The sequence below is a fragment of the Cygnus atratus genome, chromosome 13 (genome assembly GCF_013377495.2).
Source record: "Cygnus atratus isolate AKBS03 ecotype Queensland, Australia chromosome 13, CAtr_DNAZoo_HiC_assembly, whole genome shotgun sequence".
NCBI classification, from domain to species: Eukaryota; Metazoa; Chordata; class Aves; order Anseriformes; family Anatidae; genus Cygnus; species Cygnus atratus.
The window spans coordinates 11,399,377-11,420,857 of NC_066374.1; the positions used below are offsets into that span (position 1 = coordinate 11,399,377).

General features: G+C 47.6%; 1 protein-coding gene across 4 annotated transcripts in view; it reads right to left on the reverse strand.

Annotated features, from left to right (window-relative positions):
- Positions 1-648: 648 nt before the first annotated feature.
- Positions 649-21,481, reverse strand: part of MED12 (mediator complex subunit 12) — a 37,458-nt gene continuing 16,625 nt past the window's right edge. Inside the window, exons 21-44 of one of the 4 annotated variants that reach the window (XM_035541920.1) lie at positions 19,220-19,447; positions 18,872-19,016; positions 18,462-18,582; positions 17,669-17,770; positions 16,838-16,951; positions 16,366-16,529; positions 13,240-13,419; positions 12,971-13,042; positions 12,500-12,660; positions 12,248-12,409; positions 12,051-12,162; positions 11,718-11,807; positions 11,156-11,265; positions 10,510-10,645; positions 10,065-10,226; positions 9,127-9,504; positions 8,638-8,788; positions 8,237-8,442; positions 7,681-7,761; positions 7,247-7,464; positions 6,473-6,635; positions 3,643-3,831; positions 3,386-3,467; positions 649-1,087 (exon numbers count right to left, since the gene is read on the reverse strand). In XM_035541920.1, coding sequence (XP_035397813.1) covers positions 1,044-1,087; positions 3,386-3,467; positions 3,643-3,831; positions 6,473-6,635; positions 7,247-7,464; positions 7,681-7,761; positions 8,237-8,442; positions 8,638-8,788; positions 9,127-9,504; positions 10,065-10,226; positions 10,510-10,645; positions 11,156-11,265; positions 11,718-11,807; positions 12,051-12,162; positions 12,248-12,409; positions 12,500-12,660; positions 12,971-13,042; positions 13,240-13,419; positions 16,366-16,529; positions 16,838-16,951; positions 17,669-17,770; positions 18,462-18,582; positions 18,872-19,016; positions 19,220-19,447 — 3,571 coding nt within the window. In that variant the 3' untranslated portion in view covers positions 649-1,043. The remainder of the gene's footprint in view (positions 1,088-3,385; positions 3,468-3,642; positions 3,832-6,472; positions 6,636-7,246; positions 7,465-7,680; positions 7,762-8,236; positions 8,443-8,637; positions 8,789-9,126; positions 9,505-10,064; positions 10,227-10,509; positions 10,646-11,155; positions 11,266-11,717; positions 11,808-12,050; positions 12,163-12,247; positions 12,410-12,499; positions 12,661-12,970; positions 13,043-13,239; positions 13,420-16,365; positions 16,530-16,837; positions 16,952-17,668; positions 17,771-18,461; positions 18,583-18,871; positions 19,017-19,219; positions 19,448-21,481) is intronic. The other 3 variants (XM_035541921.2, XM_050713447.1, XM_050713446.1) reach the window with 3 other exon arrangements.

Consider the following 21,481-nt stretch of genomic DNA (forward strand, 5'->3'; position numbering starts at 1 on the left):
AGAGAACCAGCACTGCAACTAAACAAAGCCAAAGCAGTCTGCCACACACAGACGGACGAGACTCCAGAGCAGCAGGCTGCATTAGCTGCGTCTGAAGGTGAGAATGCAGAACGTTACCCACCCAGAAAAGCACTGGGGCTGTCAGGAAGGAGCTAACAGATGAGCCTTGGTGCTTACAAGCAAAACTGTGCTCAGAGAAGTACTGTTCTGAGTGCATTCGGGCTGCAGCTCCTCCTAGATTGCAGAGGTACCAGCTTGAGCGTCTCTGATGCTGCTGTGGCTGGGAAGCTGGGCTTGTTAGGGCTCAGAATCTCTCATTTACCTTCCTCTTTGCTCTTAAACCTCTGTCCGTTGGCACATGCCAGAGACTGCTAGTAAAGCTCTAAATCAACATACAAAGCCTATGAAGTTTGCACAAACCCTAGAACGCACGTGAACACCAGCTTATGAAACAAGGAAGAAAGGCTTTCCTTCCCAAACCAAAAGGCTCTGCCTCAGCAACATGCCCATTCACAAAAGCAGAAAATGCAGACATCAGTTCTACTGAGAAAGAGATAAAGACCATGCGCAGAGGTGCTGCTGGGCTGTACGGGGAAGCTGGGAGGAGCTCGAAGGAGGAAAAGCAGACTCTGAATACACACTCCTTTTGCAAAGTAAGCTCTCTGTATTCATCCGAGAATGTCTGCAGTACAGGGTTCATCTGGTATAAATAAAGTACAAAATTTTACAATGTCTTAATCATTATTTTAACAAAAATACTAAAAACTGAGTAAAAACTGAAACCAAAGTGGGAAGGGAGACTATCAGCCACAAGGGATCTCCATAAACGTTTGTAGAAATTGGATAGTAAAAACACTTTCTCTGTACAATAAAACCATCCTCCTGGCATCTCCCTGTGAGATGGGCAGCGGCAGCACACAGCACTTGGGGCACGAGCCCAAGGACAGCGGCTGGGAGCAGTCCCAGTCTGCAGGTCAGGCTGAAGAGGCTGTATCCAGTCCACAGTGATGGCTCCCTCCTGGACCAGGCTGAAGTGCCACAGATCAGTAGCGTCCAAACGGGTTGTTGTTCTGCTGTGGCTGTGTATCTGTTGGGGTCAAGAGTTAGACAGTCGTGAGGTTTTTTTCAGCAAGCAGATTCCCCCCCCATCACCAGCGCAGCTCCGAGGGGTATGTTGCAGTGCGTGAGGAAAAACAAAACAAAACATAACACGCTTATATCCTTTATGGCACTCCCTGTTCTGCTCATTTCTCTGAGGCTTTAGACAGGAGCACAATCAGGACCCCACTTTCTTTGAGGAGGAGACAGATATGCACCAGTCCCAATCCCAAAGCTTCTCCAGAGGAGATCTCTCAAGGCACAACTGGTGCACCACAACAAAGCTCTGAAAGATGGCAGCAAGTTAGGACGATGAGGCTACGGGCAAATTATTTCTGTACTTTGAAAGAAAATCCGCCCTATAAGATTGCACAACACCTGGAGCCAAACAAGCTGTTCAGACAGCTAGTGTCAAATATTCATCCTCAGGTACACCCAGAAACCAGACTTACCGAAGGTTTCAGGAACTCTTCTGACTCCCTGACAGTATGTAGGTACAAATGAACAACATACCCAAAGGACTTCCAGGTGGAACAAAAGGGACAAACATGGTAAGGTTTTATTAAAGACCCTCATGAAACTTCTCGACTGCTGGGACCGATGCTTGGTGACGCACGCTGCTCAAAAGTATACTTGGGTACTAAGTGATTAATAAAATCTGTGAGTTTTTTCTTGAAACCCAATCAGCACGTCTTATGCTGCAGACCAAGTAAAAGGAGACCAGTGTAACCCGAGGCTAGCCCGCCCTCTTTCCTCTCTCAACTCCGCTAGACAATAGCATATTTAGGAATATCCTGGAACCTCCTGACCCACCGTGAGCCCAAGGTATTCTTGTCTCCCTCCTACAAGATGTTCTTGGTTATGTCCTGCTTTCTACTGCACCCCGGACACTGCAAACCAGAACTCCAGATGGTTCTTGGTGGAGCTGATGCAAGCCCACTGAGGTGGCATGGAAGCTGCGTGCTGACACATGGCTGCATTGGACCCACGCATCCGTTCCATATAAAACCCCGCTCCGTTTGCTACACAGACAGGCTAGGAAAATATGGCTATTCTGCTATATTCGGATACTTATATGAGATATTCCTCTACTTGAATGTCCTGGCTGGGATCCTTGCACAGACTTGTGGTTTGTGAAGCTGGCTAGTAGGAAACTTAGCACGTTAAAACTTCTATTTGCCTTTTTTGTGTTTGTTTTTGTCACAAGGACTAAGAACTTTATCAAGGACCAAGTGTAAGCACTATTGTTTGGCCATTATTTGTTGCAGACATCTGTTACACATGAAAACTATGCACATAGGAAAGAAACACCTCCACCCGTGATTGTATCAAGCTTTTCCCAAGCACAAGCCTACTCTGAGAAACAGCCAATTTAAGAAACTGAATTAACCAAGCAGATAGATCAAAATCTGCCAAATGTATTTTTACTTGACATCGAGCTGTAGGCATTCACATCCTTGACTACCACAGAAATGGTGGCCCAGCAAGAAAAAAGGAGGGTTGTCAGCTCCCAACCACCAAGCTCCCAGCCCCCACCACACACAGTTACAGCTAGCACACTCAGCACACTGCAAAAACCCCGTGCAGCCCATTCGTAGGCATTTTCATAGCGTTGCTGCCATTTTTTACGGCACAAAAGCCAGTAAGGTGACAGTAAAACAGCAGGTGGTTCAGAGGGGAACAGCACAGGCACTGGGTTCCGTTTCTCGGCCCCCAGCCAGCAGTTAAATACAGATTATAGGAATAGTTGCAGAGTGCCAGACTACAACCATCATCTGTGCCATTACCCTGTCTGTGACAGCAGCCACAGAAGCCCACAGAACACAGCAAGTATGAAGCAGTGCTTCCTAGAGTACCCTCGTTGCCTCCAAGAAGTCTTGTCCTGATCCATCTCTGGGTCACCAACCACGTGAATGCTGCAGGATTACAACATCCCTGAGCCCCTCAGAGGTCATTCACAGCAGAGGAAGCATCTCTGAACGCTTTAAAGCTGCAGACTGAACCCTTCTGAGAAAACTGCATGACAGCCCCTACAAAGGCTCAGCTCTCTCATCCCTCTGCATGCAGCAGGTCTGGAAGGTCGTTCACATGCTGGCAGCACTGCCTGCCCTGCTGTCGTGCCCCTTTGGGCCAGAAGCTCAAAGTCCTGATGCCATTTCCCTGCCAACATCATTTATGGCCTCAGACAGACAGTTTGGCTTGGCCCTGCTTCCCTACACCAGGGTACCTGCAGTAGGGAACGGCAGGGGAGGAGATTAGGGACAGGATCACGAACACTAAGGCTTACTGGAAAGCTGCTGTTGAAGTTGTCGAACCAAAGCAGCCGTTTGCTGCTGCTGCTGCGTCTGCTGAAGGCCCTGGCGCTGGAACTGCAAAGACAGAAACGTGGTTACAGCCACACCACCTGGCTGGCACTCTCAGCATTCACCCAAGCCCTGGGAAGTGCAGGGGAGGGAGAAGGGTGTGGGAGGGGAGGATGTAGGTAGAACACGGTTGGATTTGTGCTGGAATATTGCATCCCTCTGTCTCCGAGGGAACACTCACAATGGGCTGCTGGGGGGGAAGAGCCTGCATCCCCAGCCCTGGGGGCTGGCCCTGCGCCTGTGGCTGAGGCACTGTGGAGACCTGGGGTTGCTGCTGTGGCTGTGGCTGCGGTGGAGGCGGCTGCTGCTGCTGTTGTTGTTGCTGTTGTTGCTGTTGCTGCTGCTGTTGTTGTTGCTGCTGCTGTTGCTGCTGGGAAGACAAAAGAGAAGGGGCCATCAGGGACCTGTCTGGCAGGGCTAAAGGGGAAAGGACGTTCTACCGCAGTAACATACTCTTATACCACTTTCCTCACAAGTACCTGAATTACACAAATTTTACCAGGACCCTGCCCCAGGCTGAGAAATTGCATGAAACACAGTGACAGTAACAAAATTCTTCTGTAAGATGAGTTTTCAGCAGATGGCAGGAAGAGAACTACAAGTCTACTTGTCAGCTGGGGAATGACTAGGAGTAAAAAACAATACAAGAATGGAAAACAACTAAGAGCTATCTCCGGAGGTTGGCCAGTTCATTTCTTGCCTCCCGGTAAGATCAGCAATACCTGCTTCAGTGAGTATTTGCCTGACCTGTTCTCAAAATGTTTCCAGACATACCAGCACAGCTCCTATAACCTCTCTATTCAATCCATTTCACATCACACACCTGGCTACTCCTACTGGAGTTTTTCTAGTCTATCTTGAATCTCGTATGTTAAGATTTAAGGTCATTTCTCTTCCTACAGCCACGTGGCACGAACAGGTAAGAGGTTTTTTTGTGGATTTGTTAGTTTTAAAAAGACAGAATCTGGGGACTCCCCTTGTCTCTCCTTCTCTAACTTGAAGCCCAGCTATTTCAGCCTTTCCTCCTCAGAAACATTCCCCAACTCTTCAAGCCATCTTACTGCCTTTCTCTGCCACTCCTGGCAGCGATGCTACATGTCAGTAACAGGACGTAGATAAAACTGGATGCAATGCTCCAACCTAGATGTTGACAGAACTAGTTAAAGAAAGAAGAATATAGAGAGACAGAATATTCTGTTGAGGTAGTTTTAAACTCTCTAGGTCAACAGAAGAGTTTCTAGCAGAAACAGAACACCACTAAAACTATCATAAAAACTATCATAAAAAGACATGGTGTTGATAGATACAGTTCTGATCACTGGCTCAAAAGGGTAAGGTTCAAACCTTGAACAGACTCAGAAAACAGACAAAAATGTATCAGGAGAAGGGATGATATCTTATGAGAGGAGGTCAGAAAAACCTGACCTACGAAAGATGCAAGTGCTCCCTAGGAGTACACTGGGTAAACAGCAGAGAGAAAGAAGAGACAGTAAACAAGGACAAAAGAGCCAGGACACAGCAGAGAGTAATAATTGGGTACAAGAACCACTCACAAACACATTGAAGCTCGGATCAAGGATTCTACCCATCAAAGGGAATGAGTTTCTAGACCAGCCTCCTAACTTCCATCTTAAGCCAATTTGGTCCCTTAGGTTCACGAAATGGTTACTATGACCTCGATAAGCAGGTAACCGACTCAGTGAGCCTGGAGACCCTCCTCCTGATTTCATGTCCTGCCTCCTTGCAACAGCTGACTACCACCCATGGAAAACAGAAGGCCATGCTTCCTTTCTACAAGCTACTGCATGTGACAGTCAACTCAAGCATCAGGAGCCTGCTCCACATCTGGTATGCTCCTGATAATACAGTGAGAGTCACTGTAATTGTAGAGATTTTGGGCACTCCACATTTTTTGAGTAACCAAGCGGTGTCAGCTAAAAGCTGAAGGTACACATTAAGTTACTGAGCTAGGAAAACTGCTAGCAACTTGTCTGAGGTATGTTCTTTCCCTAAATACAAGTGATGGAGAATGCTAAAAGAAACCCACTGAATAGTCAGAAGGTGCTACTCATCAAAAGGGCTAAAAGCTGCTGACCACGCTACAGGCAGTCTCTTGTCCGGTACAAGGCAGCAATTCTCAAATACTGCTGACTGTGGCACTCTGCAGAAACCACTGTCTTGCTCAGGCCCCTCTCAGAAAGCTAAGTGTCATCACCCATATTCTACCAGTTTGCTAGGTCTTGTCATAAGGCACACAATTCACCAAGTAACCCACAAACTCCCTATTTTTGTGTTTCCCTTTCAATTCAAAGCATTCCTATAACTCCAAGGAATGTGTATCTATATTCAATATGGGTATTTATTATTCATACGGCCATAATGCAAATCCATGGAATACTCCATGGAGTTAACACACACCTGTGAACTTCTCCGAACCTAGAGTTAGGCCTATCAGCTCACTGGATCAGTCTTTCATTATCTACTGTTAAATGCGGAGTACATGGATTGATTCACACCAGATTTCCTGCCTCTGGGAATCGTGAACGACACCTACTTTGATCTTGTGAAAACACAGACATGCCCCTAAAACTGATCTTATAAAGAATGACTCTGCCTGCCCTGGTATGGGTGGGGGGGGGAGTTCATTTCGTTTCTAGCTCCTGCAACACTTAATTTCTAAGACAGTTAGCATTTTGCATGATCTTATGGGCCCAAACTGAGCAGGAAAAGGTAGGATGCAGGCCACAGAGGACTCAACAGACCTTTTGGGCTCTTCACTTTCTTTTAACCTCATGCTGGGTGACTGGCAAGAGGCAGTGCAGCAGGTGTCTCCATCAGGAGCAGCCAACTCCCCGGAAGGGAGAGCTGCCTAGCAAAGCATTACAGACAGCCCCCAAGAGCTGACATCCTTCTGGGCACACCAGGGCAGAGCACAGTGTTACTGACAGAGGACAGCATTTGGCAAGCCCCCTCCAGCTCCACTGGCCTTTGTCCCTCCAGCAACCACTCACCCTCAGCATCTGCTGCTGCTGTTGCTGCTGCTGCCTCAGGTACTGCTGCTGCTGCTGGTCAGGCAGTATCTGGCTGGGTCGAATTCCTGAGGGGACTCCTTGTGGACCCAAATGGTTCATCCCACTCATCATGGGGGCCTGCTGTATTGACTGGTGAGGGAATCTGCAAGAGAAAAGGACAAGCCCATGGAGTAAAAGATTCACAGGCAGCTAGCTTCGCGAAACCAAACCCAACTGCTGCCATCAAGACAGACAGCTCAAACAGCTGCTTGCAACCCGTGCTGCTTCTCTGCAGAAAGGTGAGGGACACCAGTGACCTTCAAGGGCTCCATCCAACCTGTTTTTCCAGAAGCCCTAAGTAATGGTATATGGCCTACTGTTCTGCACTGTCTCACTGACGGATTTATGCCTGCCCAGGAGCAATGGAAGTACCATATCGCACCTTCAGAAGGTGAGCTGCTGGCTAGATTTAAATTCAAAAGACTGTGACTTTCCCAGGTCATTTACCTCATACTTCACAATTTCATCTTTCTCTGGTTAGTAACACCAACTCCTGCCTGCAGCTAGCATCTCCGAATTTCATCCTCTCTCTCTGTTTCTTCTTGGGACTGAAAGCTGGATAAAGATGCTCCCCGAGGGTGTAAAGGACTCAGGTGCTGTGTAACACAGCATGGAGAATAGGCTTTGCACAGATTGCTGTTCAAGTTGTCTGGGCAGAGCAGGGAAGCCCTTGATGAAATACAGCTTATTAACATCCAGTAGGGTGGGAGGTACCTCTGTGTGTTGCCCAAGGTGTGCCCGTAGCCTGGAGCCTGCTGGTGCACATAGCCACTTGGTCTCTGCTGCATCTGTCTAACAGGATCCACCAGGGCAGGATTAGAGCTGGGGTGGGAATTTTGATAGGGCTGGCCAGAGTATGTAGGAGGTACCATCGTGCCTGACTGGGAGGGGTGCTGCTGAAGGCCTATGTGGGAGACGTAAGATGTGTAACCCTGAAACGAAATAAACAAAAATTTTGTTAGTCATGGGGCAGCATATATTCTCCTGTAAATGTGGTCACAAGACAGTTCGTCTCTGGGATTCAGATTTGTGCTGGCCAGAAAATGAGTGAAAAGAGCCAAGAGATTCCAGGACTTAACAGCAGAAACGAAGACACTGCCATGTGCCGTAGCAAGACTCCAGTTTTACCTGTGGTCACTGCCACTTACCTGGGAGGGCTGCAGTGTTCCATAGGATGGGGTTGGAGCCATCTGGCGTACTGGCTGCTGTCCCATTATGCCTTGGCCCTGCTGGAAGGCAACATAGGAACCGTTTTTTTCAACATCTCCAAAGGCCAGGACGCTGCTGCCCTCTCCTCAGCAGTCCCACAATACCAGACAAGGAGCTTCACTGCTAAACCTACAAGGCTGCTTCATGGCACCCAGATGCTAATGACATTTGCCTCACCCTGACCTGGGGCAAACAAGCCGCTACCATCCCACCCCTCCGCTGCCAGGATGTGTCCCCTCACTGCCCAACAGCTGCAAGACATCCCCAGTGCACCTCACTCAGAGTCTCCACCAACCGTTGGAGAAATGGTTCTAACAAAGCCATTGGCAAACACAGAGCTGCCCAGAGGAACAAACACCTTTTGAGGGCAGAAACAGAGACAGGGTTGGAGAGTTCTGGCCACAGTGGATAGTGGCAGCCAACAGCGGATAGCGGCAGCCAACAGCTAGGACTTGCTGTGCTGTGGGGCCCAGCAAGAGCACATCTCTGACTTACCAGCTTTGCTTGAAGCTGCTGCCTCAGTATCTGTCCCTGGGACACCGGAGGTTGCTGTCTGTACACTGCTGGCTTGTAGGAGGGGTCAATGCCCATCATGCTCCCCATCCCTGAAGGCAGCACCCCACTATATGGAGGACGACTCTGAACAAGTTTCCCCAACGGCATGCGCACAGGTCTGTAGGATGTATCCAGGCGAGGGCCACCTGCAAGAGGAAAAGAAACAGACTGACTAGTCACGTGCTATCGTTGAGCCTTGTAGCTCCAGAATAACTGTTCATCGCTATATCTGGATACATGACAGGCAGAAGGGCAAGTGTGTGTAGAACCATCTCACAAGAGGGGGTCTTACAAGAGGTTCCCAAAGACATGCCCCACTCTCACCTCCCCTGTACACCTACCTGCTGGAAGAGGCTGATTCTGGGCATAGAGACCCACCGGTGATTGCCCATACGCTAGCCTAGACATAGTGCTTCCCGCCTGGTGATGCAAGAGATCTGTAGGCATGCCAACTCCATACGAAACCCCTCGGCTGGGACCCAACACAAAATCCTGCAAGGACCAAGAAGGGAGTAAGAGAGATCAGCGTGCACTGCAAATTCATGAACGGATCAAGCGTATGAAAGGGTTGCAAATTTCACAGGAGGAAGCCTGGGTCAGTCGCTGCCTGAGCTGAAAGCCTCCTTCCCACCCATCAGGGATTAAGGAAATGCCTGCCCTGCCCCAGGCTAATAGAAACAGGACAGAGCTCCAGCAATCCCATCTGAGAGGAAACCTAAAATCTTCACCACTACGGCTTTCAGGCTCCTTAGAAAGACCCAAGGGAGTGCTCAGGGTTGGAGTAACGGGGTTGAACACAGGAGGTCCGTATCTGTTGGGCAGTCATTTACCTCACTTTTGCTGGCAGACTGGTTGCGTTTCTTGGTTTTGCTCTGTTTCTTCTTGCGTTCTTCAGTAGAGGTGGCAGGATTGGAGCTGGTTTTATCAGCCTTGGTTGGTTCCACAGCTTTCTTCTCTGGCTCTAAAGTCACAGGTGTAGGAGGCTCCTCCTCTTCAGGAGGCAATGGCAAGGGCTCCAGGTAATAACTGCGGGGCTTGGGTTTCAAGTGCGTGTGGTACAGAAGAAGCCTCTGCTGCTCCTCAAATCTAGACACCTTGCGGTCCACCCGGACTGTCCCAAACCACCCCCAGGACAGAGGGGCTGAGTGCTTTAAGCCCTCAAACAGGTCCCAAGGGGAAATCTTCTGCTTTGTAGAGACTTGCAAACCCTTGAAATCAAAAGAAATAAGAACCTCTAAGCCCCTGTTCTTTCTCCTACTACAGGAAACTACACTTTCATCAGACTCCATTCCAGATGTTCCAGGACAAAAAAAAAAAAGACAGCCTGAGCCCTTACTAGTGGTAAGGGCCTACTAGTGGTTCTGCTCTTCCACAGGGCAAAGCAGTCATTTCTAAAAACCTTCATCAAAAACTGCCATTCTCCTTCATCCCGCCTCTGACAGTCTCCTGCCACACACTGACAGTACCCGTTATGTCATGTGACAGGGATTATAGATTTTTTGCTTCATACAGCCATGAGTACAAAACAAAGGTTTAAATAATTTCTCAGGCCATAGCAGCAGGCATTGCTGAGCATTAACACCCAGCTTTGCCCTTTTCAGACATAGTTATGCACCAGCTTGCCTGTGTGCAGCCAGCCATTTCAAGCTCGGCAGGCAACAAGGTGCTGCATACTGATGCCTCCCAAGCAGCGGAGACTCCCGGCATCAGAAGACGAGGCGAAACCTGCACTCAGGAGCTGTGAGGCAGACAGCAAAGCTTCACTTACCTCCTTCTTGAATATGGAGTCAAATCCAGCTATTTTATTGCCTTTGGTGTCAATGAGGGATCCCTGAGGTTCGCAGGTGATGACATCTCGGGTCTGCTTGGGAAGTGGCAGGAGCTGTCGTACCTTCTCCAGGCTGTCAGACTGCCGGTCCCCCAGCTCTTTCTGCACCAGTGGAATAGAGAAAACTTCAAGAATCGCTCAGAAAAGAAAAAAAAATAAAAAACACACCCAAAGCCTACATGTGCCTTTAGTGGTGTCAGCCTCCACCCCTGCATTACCTGTCATCTCTGCACCATTCAGCCCAAGGCCCACAGAGCCACTAGGGCAACCCTTACTGCTTTTCTGAACAGCAACAGGACTAGTACAGTGTGAGACAGGTAATATGCAGAGTTGGATGACCACGATGCAGCACACAGCTCCCCGTACAGGGCCTAGCGTCCCTCACCCTGAGTTTCTTGACGAGATTCATGTATGCCCGCTTGTTTTCCTCCATGCTGCCCTGAGAAATGCTGGACATATCAGCAGCCAGGGTGCCATTGATGAGAACACTCAACATGTCCAAGACAGTAGTGAAGAGCTCGCTGTTGGTCAGAGCAGAAAGGCCAAAGTCACAGAAGAATCAGACAAAGTCCCTGCCATCACACTAACACCAAACACTATTAGCCTGCTAGGAGCAGTGCCTACAGCCAGAAGCACCAAGCACTCTTCAGCCTCCCACAGTAATCCTCCTTTTGGTTATATGCTGCCAGGGGTCCACACTTCAGTCAAGTGCAGTATCACAGATTAAGACTGGCCTCCTGTCCAGCCCTTCAGCTTATCTGAAAAGCAGGTCCAGACGCAGCTCTCCCCAGCTTCTCTCTCTGCATCTGGAAAGCAGAGGTTGCTCTGGGTATGTTGGAAGAGTATACGTGGACACTAGGACCTAAGTTACAGCCTGCTATTACTCCAAAGTCTCTTTCACCTGTCACAGTGCTTCCAACAGAGCGTCTAGAGAGAGACAGCTAGCTCACACAAGAAAAGGGGCTGTGCTAATGAATGCCTGAATGCCTCCCTTGGGAACCATATGGATCAGAAGTCAGCCAGAAAGTTACTTGTTTGACTGCATGTCCACGGTGCCACTGCTGATGATGTCCAGGAGAAGCACAGCCCATTCAGTTGTCTGCTGCGTACTGCGTTGAACCGTGTCAAACATCCCTCCCACCTGACAGAGAAGAGCAGTTTAGTCAAAAATACACCAAGAAGAAACACTAAGACTTAAAAGGGAGAAAGAAGCCTAAACCAGAGCAACTCCTGTGCTACGGCAACTCCTTCTGAGAGCTCAAGGAGACTGCAGTCAACAGGGCAAGCCTCAGATACGAGTAGTCACAATGGGGAGCACAAAAGCATTACAATGAGAAGGCAATACTGTGAGCAGCCTGCACGGCACGTCTCTGAAATGGAGACCAAGATTGTGGATTTCATCCTGGTCCAACAGAACAAGGAAGTTTTTCCACACATCCTATACCACTCAGGGCTTAAAACCCAGCAGCAGCAGGGGTGACCCTCACTTCAAGACATTTATAGCCCTGCCAGTGTGTGTGCTCCAAAAAAAGGGGAAAAAAGGCACCAAACTATTCACTTCATACGGTTAACCTCTTTTTTGCAACTGCTCACCAAGTTCAGTCGTAACTTCAGGGCTTCATGCATCAGCTGCTTGGCTTTGCAGTCATCTTGATACTGATCTTCCCGCCAATTCGTAACAATCTAAGATTTAGAAGAGAGGACAGACCTCACGTGTTGTATGCTGAAGTTTATAGAGAGCAGCTTGTGCTTCCCAATGACTGGTGACTCAGAGAGGTCAGCTCAAGCGCTCTGTATCAACCCTGGTAAGATCTTTGCCTTACTGAGCACAAAGACAGATAGACAACATCTCCAAGGACATGCCAATAGCCTGTCTGCTCAGGAGTGAGCCTTTGAGGAAAGTGAGGGGAGAAGCAAGACACCTACCTGCTGGACCTGACTGTACAGAGAGGTGAGGAGGCCTTCCCGCTGCTCATCCTGTCCCTTCAAGCAAGTTAGCACCAGTGACAGAAACGGCTGCTGGCTCAGGAGGGACATGCTGCAGAGAGGACAGCGATGTAACTATGCTGCCAGGCTGGGGGATGAGCATAGCAAGCAGGGCCTGCCCTCTCCCCAGGACCCACCTTTTCTGCTTCTGGCGGTCCCGCTCTTTGCGGGATGATGACCCCAGGTGTTGTCCTTTCTCCAGTTCTTCTCCAGCAGCTTTCAACACATGGCCCTGCACTGATGTTGGAAGCTTGGCAATCAGAGGGGCCACCAGCCACACTCCTGATCTCTCCAGGGAGCTGTGACAATACAAAAGAGAAAAGCAGTTTGTAATCCAACCTATGATTCAAGTTGTCTACAGGACAGCTTCATGCTGAGACTACACCTACCTGAGGATGGGTTTGGATTTGTTGCTGGCTGGCGTAGCACTTGCTGAGCTACTGAGATTGTTGACTCCATTGCCAGCAGAACTAGCAGAGCTGGTCTCTGCTGACTGCTGGAATACCTCAATAGTGGCCTTGGCTATATTTTCTAACAAGGAGTTCATCTCCTGGAGATAGGGAAGAAAAGAGAGCTAAGTCCTGCTCTGAGAGCACCCACTGATACGGCTTCCACATTTAAACACTTTTAAACTCAGTAGAAATTTAGATTGCCAGCTCCCCCATGAATGCTTTTCTTCGGGTCTCAGACTCCTCACATCCATCTCATGCTTGGTTTTCACTTGCCAGACTCACCAATGCACGCTCTTTATTTTCTCCCTATTCTCACTTCTGCCAGGTCACCAACCTACCACCTCACAAGCAGCCGCTTCAATGCTGGCAGCACCCATCCCTGCATGGTCCCACTGAGCAGAAACTCACGTTGTTTGCAGTCTGCTTAATCATCAGCTGCAGCTCCAGCGAGGACTGCCTCATGGTCCACTGGTCCAGGTTCTGCAACACACACACACTTCGTATGAGTCCTTATCTCAGTTCAAACTATGTCCTCAACTCTTGCCCTCAGCTCCCATAATAATGAGTCTCAGATCCCTCAGAGAGGGCTGCACCACTCAGACAGCGCCGACTCCACCATTCTAATGTCACATCAGGCAGTTACTAGATCATTCTTGGACTCTGTCAGGAGCCTGCACCTGTAAGATGCGTTTAATCCTCTGCCGCTGAGGATTTTCTCCTTCCTCGTTGTCCAGCAATCGGTGTGGATAACAAATCAGCTGCATCAGCCTCTGGGCCTGTGTGCTGCTCAGGACAGGATCCTGCAAGTCATTGCTGTCTTCACAGAGGGACTTCAGACATCGTTCCCCTACCCACTCCTGCAGGATGAAGGCAGAGTTAGAACAGTTAACCTCATTTCTGATACCAAACTGGTGCTTCTGCTTTCAGTATCAGATAGATGCAGGGAAAACAAACTCCTAAGAACCTTATTAGTACGCAGTAATGCCTGATAATCATTTTTCTTCATGAACTGCACTATCCTGATTCAGCAGGCATCAGGCACAGCACAGCAGTCACGACAAAGGAAATATCAACTCCGACAAATCAGCAGTGGAGAAACACAGTAGCTGCTGTTTCTTTTGATGAAGTATTAGCATGATTTAACACTACACAGTCACTGCCATGCCCAGGCTTTATCAGCATTGCCACTTGGGCTCAAAGGTCAGAAGGGATCACTTAAATTTATTTAGTCTATTTCTTGTGCAAAACCCTAGGACTGTGCTAAATTAAATAATTGAGGGCTGCAGCTAAGGCTAAACTAGAATGTGTCTTAAGGAAAAGCACATCCCTTAACTCTCAAATGGTAATGGAAAACACACTGCCATCCTTAGTGAAAAACATTCACCTTGCTTCTCGCTGCCTGGGAGGGAAAATAACTGACTGGATACAAGATGTTTATAAGGCCACAAATCATGAGGAGAAGGTGGACAGAAAACTATTATTGTCAGCCTCTCAATTTCAGTTGGTGGCCTCTAAACGTATTATCAGGTGGCAATTTCCAAAACAAATATGAGGTAGATACTTCCTTATGTAATTCACAGTTAACCTGCAGCATTCATTACTGCAGGATTTTTTCATATTGAAAATCAATTAGGCTAATTCATGAAAATGAAAATCTACAGAGGACTGCTATGTAAGCACTTCTGCAGCTGCATATCAAGCTGGATCAGATAATTCTTCTACTGAGAAGTGACAACCAGAGGAGATGAGAGGAGAGATGAGGACCCGGTTCATGAAGCACAGGTGCTGATGCTAAGCCTAGAAAGCTGGGAATGGTCCCTCTTTCCAGTAGGCAGTAGTCTAAGCACTAAGTAGAGCATGAAGACTGGAAAGACTAAGTCTCTGACTTGAAACTGTTGTGAAAGCACGGCCTAAGCCTTCAGTGACCTCATCTCAAAATACAACTGTGCTTTGCCAGTACATGTGGATCTGGCAATTCCTCCAATGCCTATCATATTTAATCCCTTCACTCCACCTTTCTTCTCAAAACTTCGCTTCTTTGTATATGTAATATGCGCATCCTTGGGAAGACCCTTTTTGCCACTTGCCTACCTTTCTAAAAGAATTCCTTAGGACTTGTCTGCAATTATCCCTTTATAGGGATAATCTTACAAGTAGGTATTAAGTCAACTACCATTTTTGTCTTCAAGGGACTAACAGCCTCTTTCTCACCAAGATTTTTTTTCTTTAAATAGGACAGTCACCTCCACAGGCTCCATGTTACTGAAATGGAGTCCTTCATCTCTCTCTCCACAGGAGAGCACAATGAACGCCTTTTCCAAGCACTACAGACAACTCTACTATCCCAACCACCAGATTCAAGTTAGCAGCTTTGTCTCAATCCTCCCTCTTGGCTTCCAACTTGTGACTCTGTGTAATTAACCTTTTCAAAGGGAAAATCATCATTACGTGTACTGATCTGAACAGGCTAAAGGGCAGACCAATAATTTGGTTATAAGTTAAAGGTTTCATAGGTGCTAATGTTTAATTCTATAATCTACTTTTTTTCCCTACACCATCATGACAATGTCTAATATAAAACACATACCTAAATATGAGATACAGCTTTTTTTTTTTTTTTTTTGAGTTTGAGAAATCACCATCTATGGCTTAAGGCATCCTATAGGCATTTCAGAATGGATACTGTGAGTTCTACAGCATCCGTTGCTCACACTGGACGTGCTAATGATAAATGTATTATTTTACCCAGCCTTTACAGCTGCAGGAGCTCTGGCACAAATTGCTGGTATTCACTGTTGTCTGCTCAAATACTCGCTCCTATATAACCAGTTCTGCCAACCATTGCTGTAACCATACCTGACACGCTGCTATTCCTTTCCATACACGTTCTATTTGCTGTGGGTCCTTCCTACATAGACTGGGACCAGTAAGGGAAGATTTACTTCTGTTAATGTTATAGTCAGGTTTCAGCAGCACCAAGTACGCTGTATTTGTGCTCCTAAATAGGCAGCTGCAGTTCTTCTTTGGTCAGCTGGTAACGCTGCTATATATTGAGCCATTTAACAAAAACAACAGCATCACAAAGCACAAGGATAACACAGTACTAAGTGGAATGTGCACTTCAAATTGCAACACTGCATCTTCCCTGTTGACAGAATAAATTTGTAACCACGGCCAAAGACACCCTTCAACACCCATTTTCATACAGTAGTAGTAACAGGCACTCCAGCCTGGAACTAAGCATCTTATTAGCCAGGTTTCAGTTCCTCAAATGTCAATTTTCCTCAAAGGAACAGAAATACTGGTGCTGTCAGATTAGGGGCTGAGCAAAAGATTTTTGGTTTTGTTTCTTTAATTAACTGAACAGGGCACTGCAAAGCCCAGGGATACACTAACAGCCTAGCTGCAAGCAACACCTAAGCTGTTTTCTGAGAGGCACCATTTATCACTTCAACAAGCTGTCTGTCTTATTCTTATCTTCTTTGCCTCCGGCACACATCTCAGCAAACCACTCCCAGCACTCCCCTCCTTGGACACGAGCCCTGTGTCATTGCCAGAGCAAAGGGGACGTGCAGTCCCTGCATACTGCAACACCTAGTTCTTGACAGCTGTTTGCCTTTTTTTTTTTCTCCTCCTCTTCCCAATGGTGGGCAATCCTTAGCGCCATCACGTGGCAGAACCACAGCTGGTTCTTTACTGATATTTCAAAGAAATACCTGCCAAACGCAATCTGCAGAAAGCCACATGGAATGTATCTATCTGCAGAAGAGATAAGGACAAGCGCAGGGATGGGACAGACTCACCTGTTGACAGATACTCCTTAGTACATACTTGGCATAAATATCCAAGCTAGCTGTTTCTACAGTTACTACCCGACCACCGGCCTTCCTGGTACCCAACTCATCGTCCATGAGATCATCGACACCTCCAGGGTGGGAAAAGCCAGAGCCTTTCAGTTCTGCATCTCCTACAAGGAAAGAACAAGTGTTACTTAATCATCAATGCCAAACCCAAAGCCTGACCCACAAAACATCCTGAGCTTTTGGAGAACGCTCCCTGTGACCAGTGATCTCTCTGCAGTTAAGAGATACAAAAAGCAGGCTTATAGTTCAGCCAGAGGGCTTCAGATAGACGAGCCACACACCCACCAAAACAGATCTCCTCTCTGTCCTTCTGCACAGCCAGCACACGTGTACCCCTGTGCAATACAGTACTGTCTCCCACTGCCCCAGAAAACATTCTTACAGGTACAGGCTAACACGAGCAGGTACACACCCAGAACAAAGACAGCTTTCAGTACTGCAAAGACTGCTCCATCCACAATACGGTTCTGGGAAGCTGCCAGTAAGTGACGGTCACAAGAAGAACGGATTCCCACCGTGGGTTTGTCTGCAAAGAGGACAATAAGGAAGGGCGATACTCATCAAGAGAGAAAGGCACAGACTTCAGAGCTGCCTGTATTATGTGCCAGCCAGTACCACAGAATCAAGCTCAGAGAATCCTGAGGCTAGTCCTCTTCCCAGCTGTAACATGGGGTCAATTTAATTAAGCTTCATGCAGCACAGTGCCAATCATGCTGTGACAACTGAACCATGAAATCCAAATGGGGAGCAGTGGCTGTGTCATGAACTCTAAGCTCCAACAGTACCCTAACCTAGAATACGGGCTGGGTTTAGAGATCTGAGCTATCAGGATACTGACAAGGAGCCAAAAACAGAGCTTCCTGGACTGGTTCCATTATCAGACAAAAAGGGAGCGCTGTAAAATAACAGCTTCTGGCACCAAGCTAAGAAGCTGTACAAAGCTCTAGACAAAAAGAAAAGAAAGTGATCATTACTCTAATGGCTTAGTGACAGCAAGGCCACCTCTACTGGTGGGTTCCTGGCCTCCAGAGCTTCCTCCCCCAACATGCCAGGCTACCAGAGAGTGACATAAATGGAAGGATATTGTTCTTTGTCCTCTGCAGAAAGCAGTCTATCATGCTTTGCCCGCTTTATTCAAAGTAAGCAGGTCATCTCTAATCATAGGGTCCAGCATTTCTTTTCTTGGGGTGCAAGAGCCTCAGTACTTTCACAATAAAGAAAGGCTCTACTTTCATTCACTTACTGCCATCTTGCTGGCACGGGTTCAGCTGTGGAGTCTTGAACAGATGGAGTAAAATCCGGCAGGTCAGACGTGCCCCTGGTTCTGAGTCCTGTTCACTGCAGGCTATGTAAAGAAAACAGTCAACTGAGATTTCTTAAGTACTGGGACAGCTGACTCTCAATCCAAAAGCTATTCACAGCGCACTGCCCCGGAGCAGCCAGTTGAGAAGCTGCAGCAGCCTCATTGTATTTACAGATACAGAGCATGTGCAGCAATTAACATGCAAGTGAGCAAATACATCAGTATTATTCCCAGTGACATGCACTGCATTCTGCTTGCTCTCTCTTCCCAACTTCACCCTGCCAGAGTCTGGATGCTGCAACCCCCAGGGCAAAGCTAGGAAGGCTGGTGTCAGAATAAGGCAGGGTGACCCCGGCACTGTAGGCCCAAGAGGTCAGCTGGCTGCTGTAGCCAGAACTCTAACCCAAACCGTCAGCAGGAACTGCACTGCTGGCGTTCAGAGCTGAGTACACTGGTCAAGACAGTGTGGCTGATCACATCTCTCTGCTTATTTCAGCCTTCACACAAACTCCAGAGAGTGAGACATTGAAAAACCTTCACGTAACCATTTTTTTGATGGAAAACAAAAGGTCAGAAACTCTCTAAAGCAAAGTGTTCAGTTCTTAAGTAGCATGCTATAAAGAAAGAATCAGAAGCAAGTTTCACAGCTATGGGGTTCATCAAGTATTCACTAAGCACAGCCCCTTGGGCTAGCACTGGGAGTAAGACCAGCTTTCTGCAGGGATGCACTTACCAGCATTGAGGAGCGAGGGGATAGCAGCACAGCGAATCAGGTCCTCCAGCAGCAAGCACTGCCGGGCAATGAGAATAGCAACAAAGGTGGCCAAGGAATCATGGAAAGATAAGTCACTGACCTGGAAGAGAGGAGATCAGCCAGTGATCACAACAGCCTCTGCCTCATTCCCTCTATCAGCAATTCCTCAGCTTGACTAGGAGCTGGGGGGGAGAGGTGCCCATAACCCCAGGTCAACATTCGTGATCAGCCCAGGCTGCAACAAGCACTAAAAGGTAGCCCTGGCATTCAGAGCCTTCCCCCATCCTCAGAAGACAAAGTTTCCATCCCTCATTCATTCCTGCCTCCTCCCGATGGATCCCTCCACTCCTGCTTCAGTTCCGTTCCCCCTTTTGAATGTTTGCACTTGCATCAACGTTGCAGAGGAGATCATTGAATCCACAGGTCCCGTTATTGGAGGAACAACACAAAGCTTTGAGCACACCCAGCCACTCGGCACTTAGAGACTTGCAGTAGCCAGTCAGCTCAGCACACAGGATAGCAATGTCATTCACCCTGTTAAATATATAAATAACAAAAAAGCAGAGGGTTGGTGTTGCTTCTCATGCACGCAGTTAGGTCAGTGATTCTCTAAGGCACCCGAGCAGTGGCTCCTTCTTCCTGTCACCCCAAGACAGCCAAGCAAGGGCTACTAGCTTTCTTACCCTCACCTAAAACAGTTACTGTCTCAACAGAATGATGAAAGCTCTGCCACTCACCTGTCTGGGTCATGGTGCCCCACACACACATGCATAAGTGCATTACAGACAAAACTGTAGCGGTTGGCTGGATTTTCATTGAGGCTCTTGCCCAGGTTGGTGTACGTAAAGTTATGTGCAGATGGATTTTCAATAGTGTCAATCATGAACTCTGGTTCCCAGAGCATGTTGGAGTCAGATGGTTCAACATTGCAGTAGATTGTGTTCTTCACCTTGGAGCAGAAGTCACTAAACGGGATAGGAAAGAGAGATTACAAACAAAGAAAAAAACACCCTGCTTCCACTCAACTCCGATAAGCAAAGCAATCCAGTGTAAGATAAACCCAGCCCTGGGCAAGAACGTGTGGGGATTCAAGATCAGTTTGTATGAGAAAGACTCTCCCACAAGACTGAGGACGGTTCTTTCTTCAGGAAGCACCTGGAAGTTACTGGGGGCGGGGCTCAGCGAACATAGCACGAGAATGGGCATTCCAGGTCAGACTAGAGCAACGCCTAGCTCAGACTTTGGTGCCAAGACAGTTGATGCCCAGATAAAAGCTAAAGAACAAGGAAGGTATGTGGCAATAGTGCCCCAGCATCCTTCCCGACCCTGCTGCAATTTATGGCTCAGAAACCTTCAGAGTTAGAGATAAGGCTCGCCTCAACAGATTATCCTCCTACAAATTTGTCCACCTGCTTTTCGAATTCGGCAGATTTTTGGTGTTTACAACATGGAACGCGTTCCATGGTTAACTATGAGAACAATGAAGTTCATTCTTTTGCTCTGAACCTACCCCTTGTTATTTTCTAATCATATCTTTTTGTGCTTTTAATGTAAGACACATTGAACACTCAGTTTCTTTTCCATACGAACCAAAACTTCTGTCAATTCCCCTCAGTTCTCTTCTACAGGGAGGAGATTCACTCTACTAAGCAGTTCCTCGTAGATATGCAATTCCAAACCACTGGTCATCCATCCACTCACCATCCTTTAGACTTAAGTCCACCACATGCTTTTTGGCATCAGGTGCCCAAAACCACAAGGCACAGTCGCACCATGATTTATATTGTGGCTTAGTGACGCCCTCTGTTCTGTCCTCCATTCCTTTCCAAACTATACCTAACATTTAACTTGCTTTTTGTCTGCTACTGAACATTCAGAGAATATTTTTATTGACATATCTACTACAAGTACAAGACAGTTCATCTGATTGGTAGCATATATCCGTCACTATGTAGAGTTTGGAAGGCAATGAGGACAATCCTACGTGCACCGTTTTTACAATGACACTAAGCTTCATCTGTGAGTTTATCATCCAGTCATGATCACTGGGCCCCACTAACTTGCAGGCACCTTCAATTTTATATGCTGATTAACAGTTATATGAAAAGTTTTGATGTCGCCACTCATACAGCCCTTGATACGCTGAACAACACAAGCACTAACAGAGTCCTGCGGGGCTTCTTCAGAGAGGGATCACCCTCAAAAAGAAACTTTTTCCTACTCTTTGTATCAATCTCTAACCTATTGTTTGCCTGCAAGAGGATATTGCCTTTTATCTGTGGCCATTTAAGGCCTTGCTGAACAGCTTTTGAGAATTCAGTTACGCCAATATCATGTTTCTCATTCCCTTATGTGTGATGGCTCCTGCAAAGAGCTCCAGTGCAATTCCTCCTGCTCTCAATTTTGTCGAGAGAAACTTCAAAGGTGCTCGGCAGCCAGGAGCCTAGCCAGCTGACACTAAGGCCCAAGTAACTCTCACAGCCCCTTAACACGGGTACTACCTAGGGTTAGACATCCCTGCTGTACACCTGCACAGGAAACACTAACAGGGAGCAAGGGCTGTGGAAGAAGACAGAGTGAAGCACTGTATGGGGAAACAGACCTGTTGAGGTCAATTGCCCGTTCACAGGATCACCTGAGTAAAGAGCCAGAGAGACTGGTGGATTCCATCTCTGTGCTGCTGAGGAAGGAGTCCCACAGGGAGCTGCTGGCGGACAGTTCCCAAGAGAAAGCACAGGGCAGAAGGCTACAGAGCCCACAGGACAGACCAGAGATGGGAAAACATCAGCAGGATGGAACCTGAAGAGCCAACAGGGGCAGAACAAGGCCAAGGAGTAGAAAGCAGCACAGGAACGAACCCAGAACCAAGCAAAGGTTCAGAAGTGGCCCAAAGATTACCAGGGAGCTGAGCGTGAGCAAAGAGCAACCTTTAGGATCATGTGCTTGGTCAGCCAAGACTTTTGGCTCAAACGTAGCAGAGTTTAGCAGGAAAAGACTTC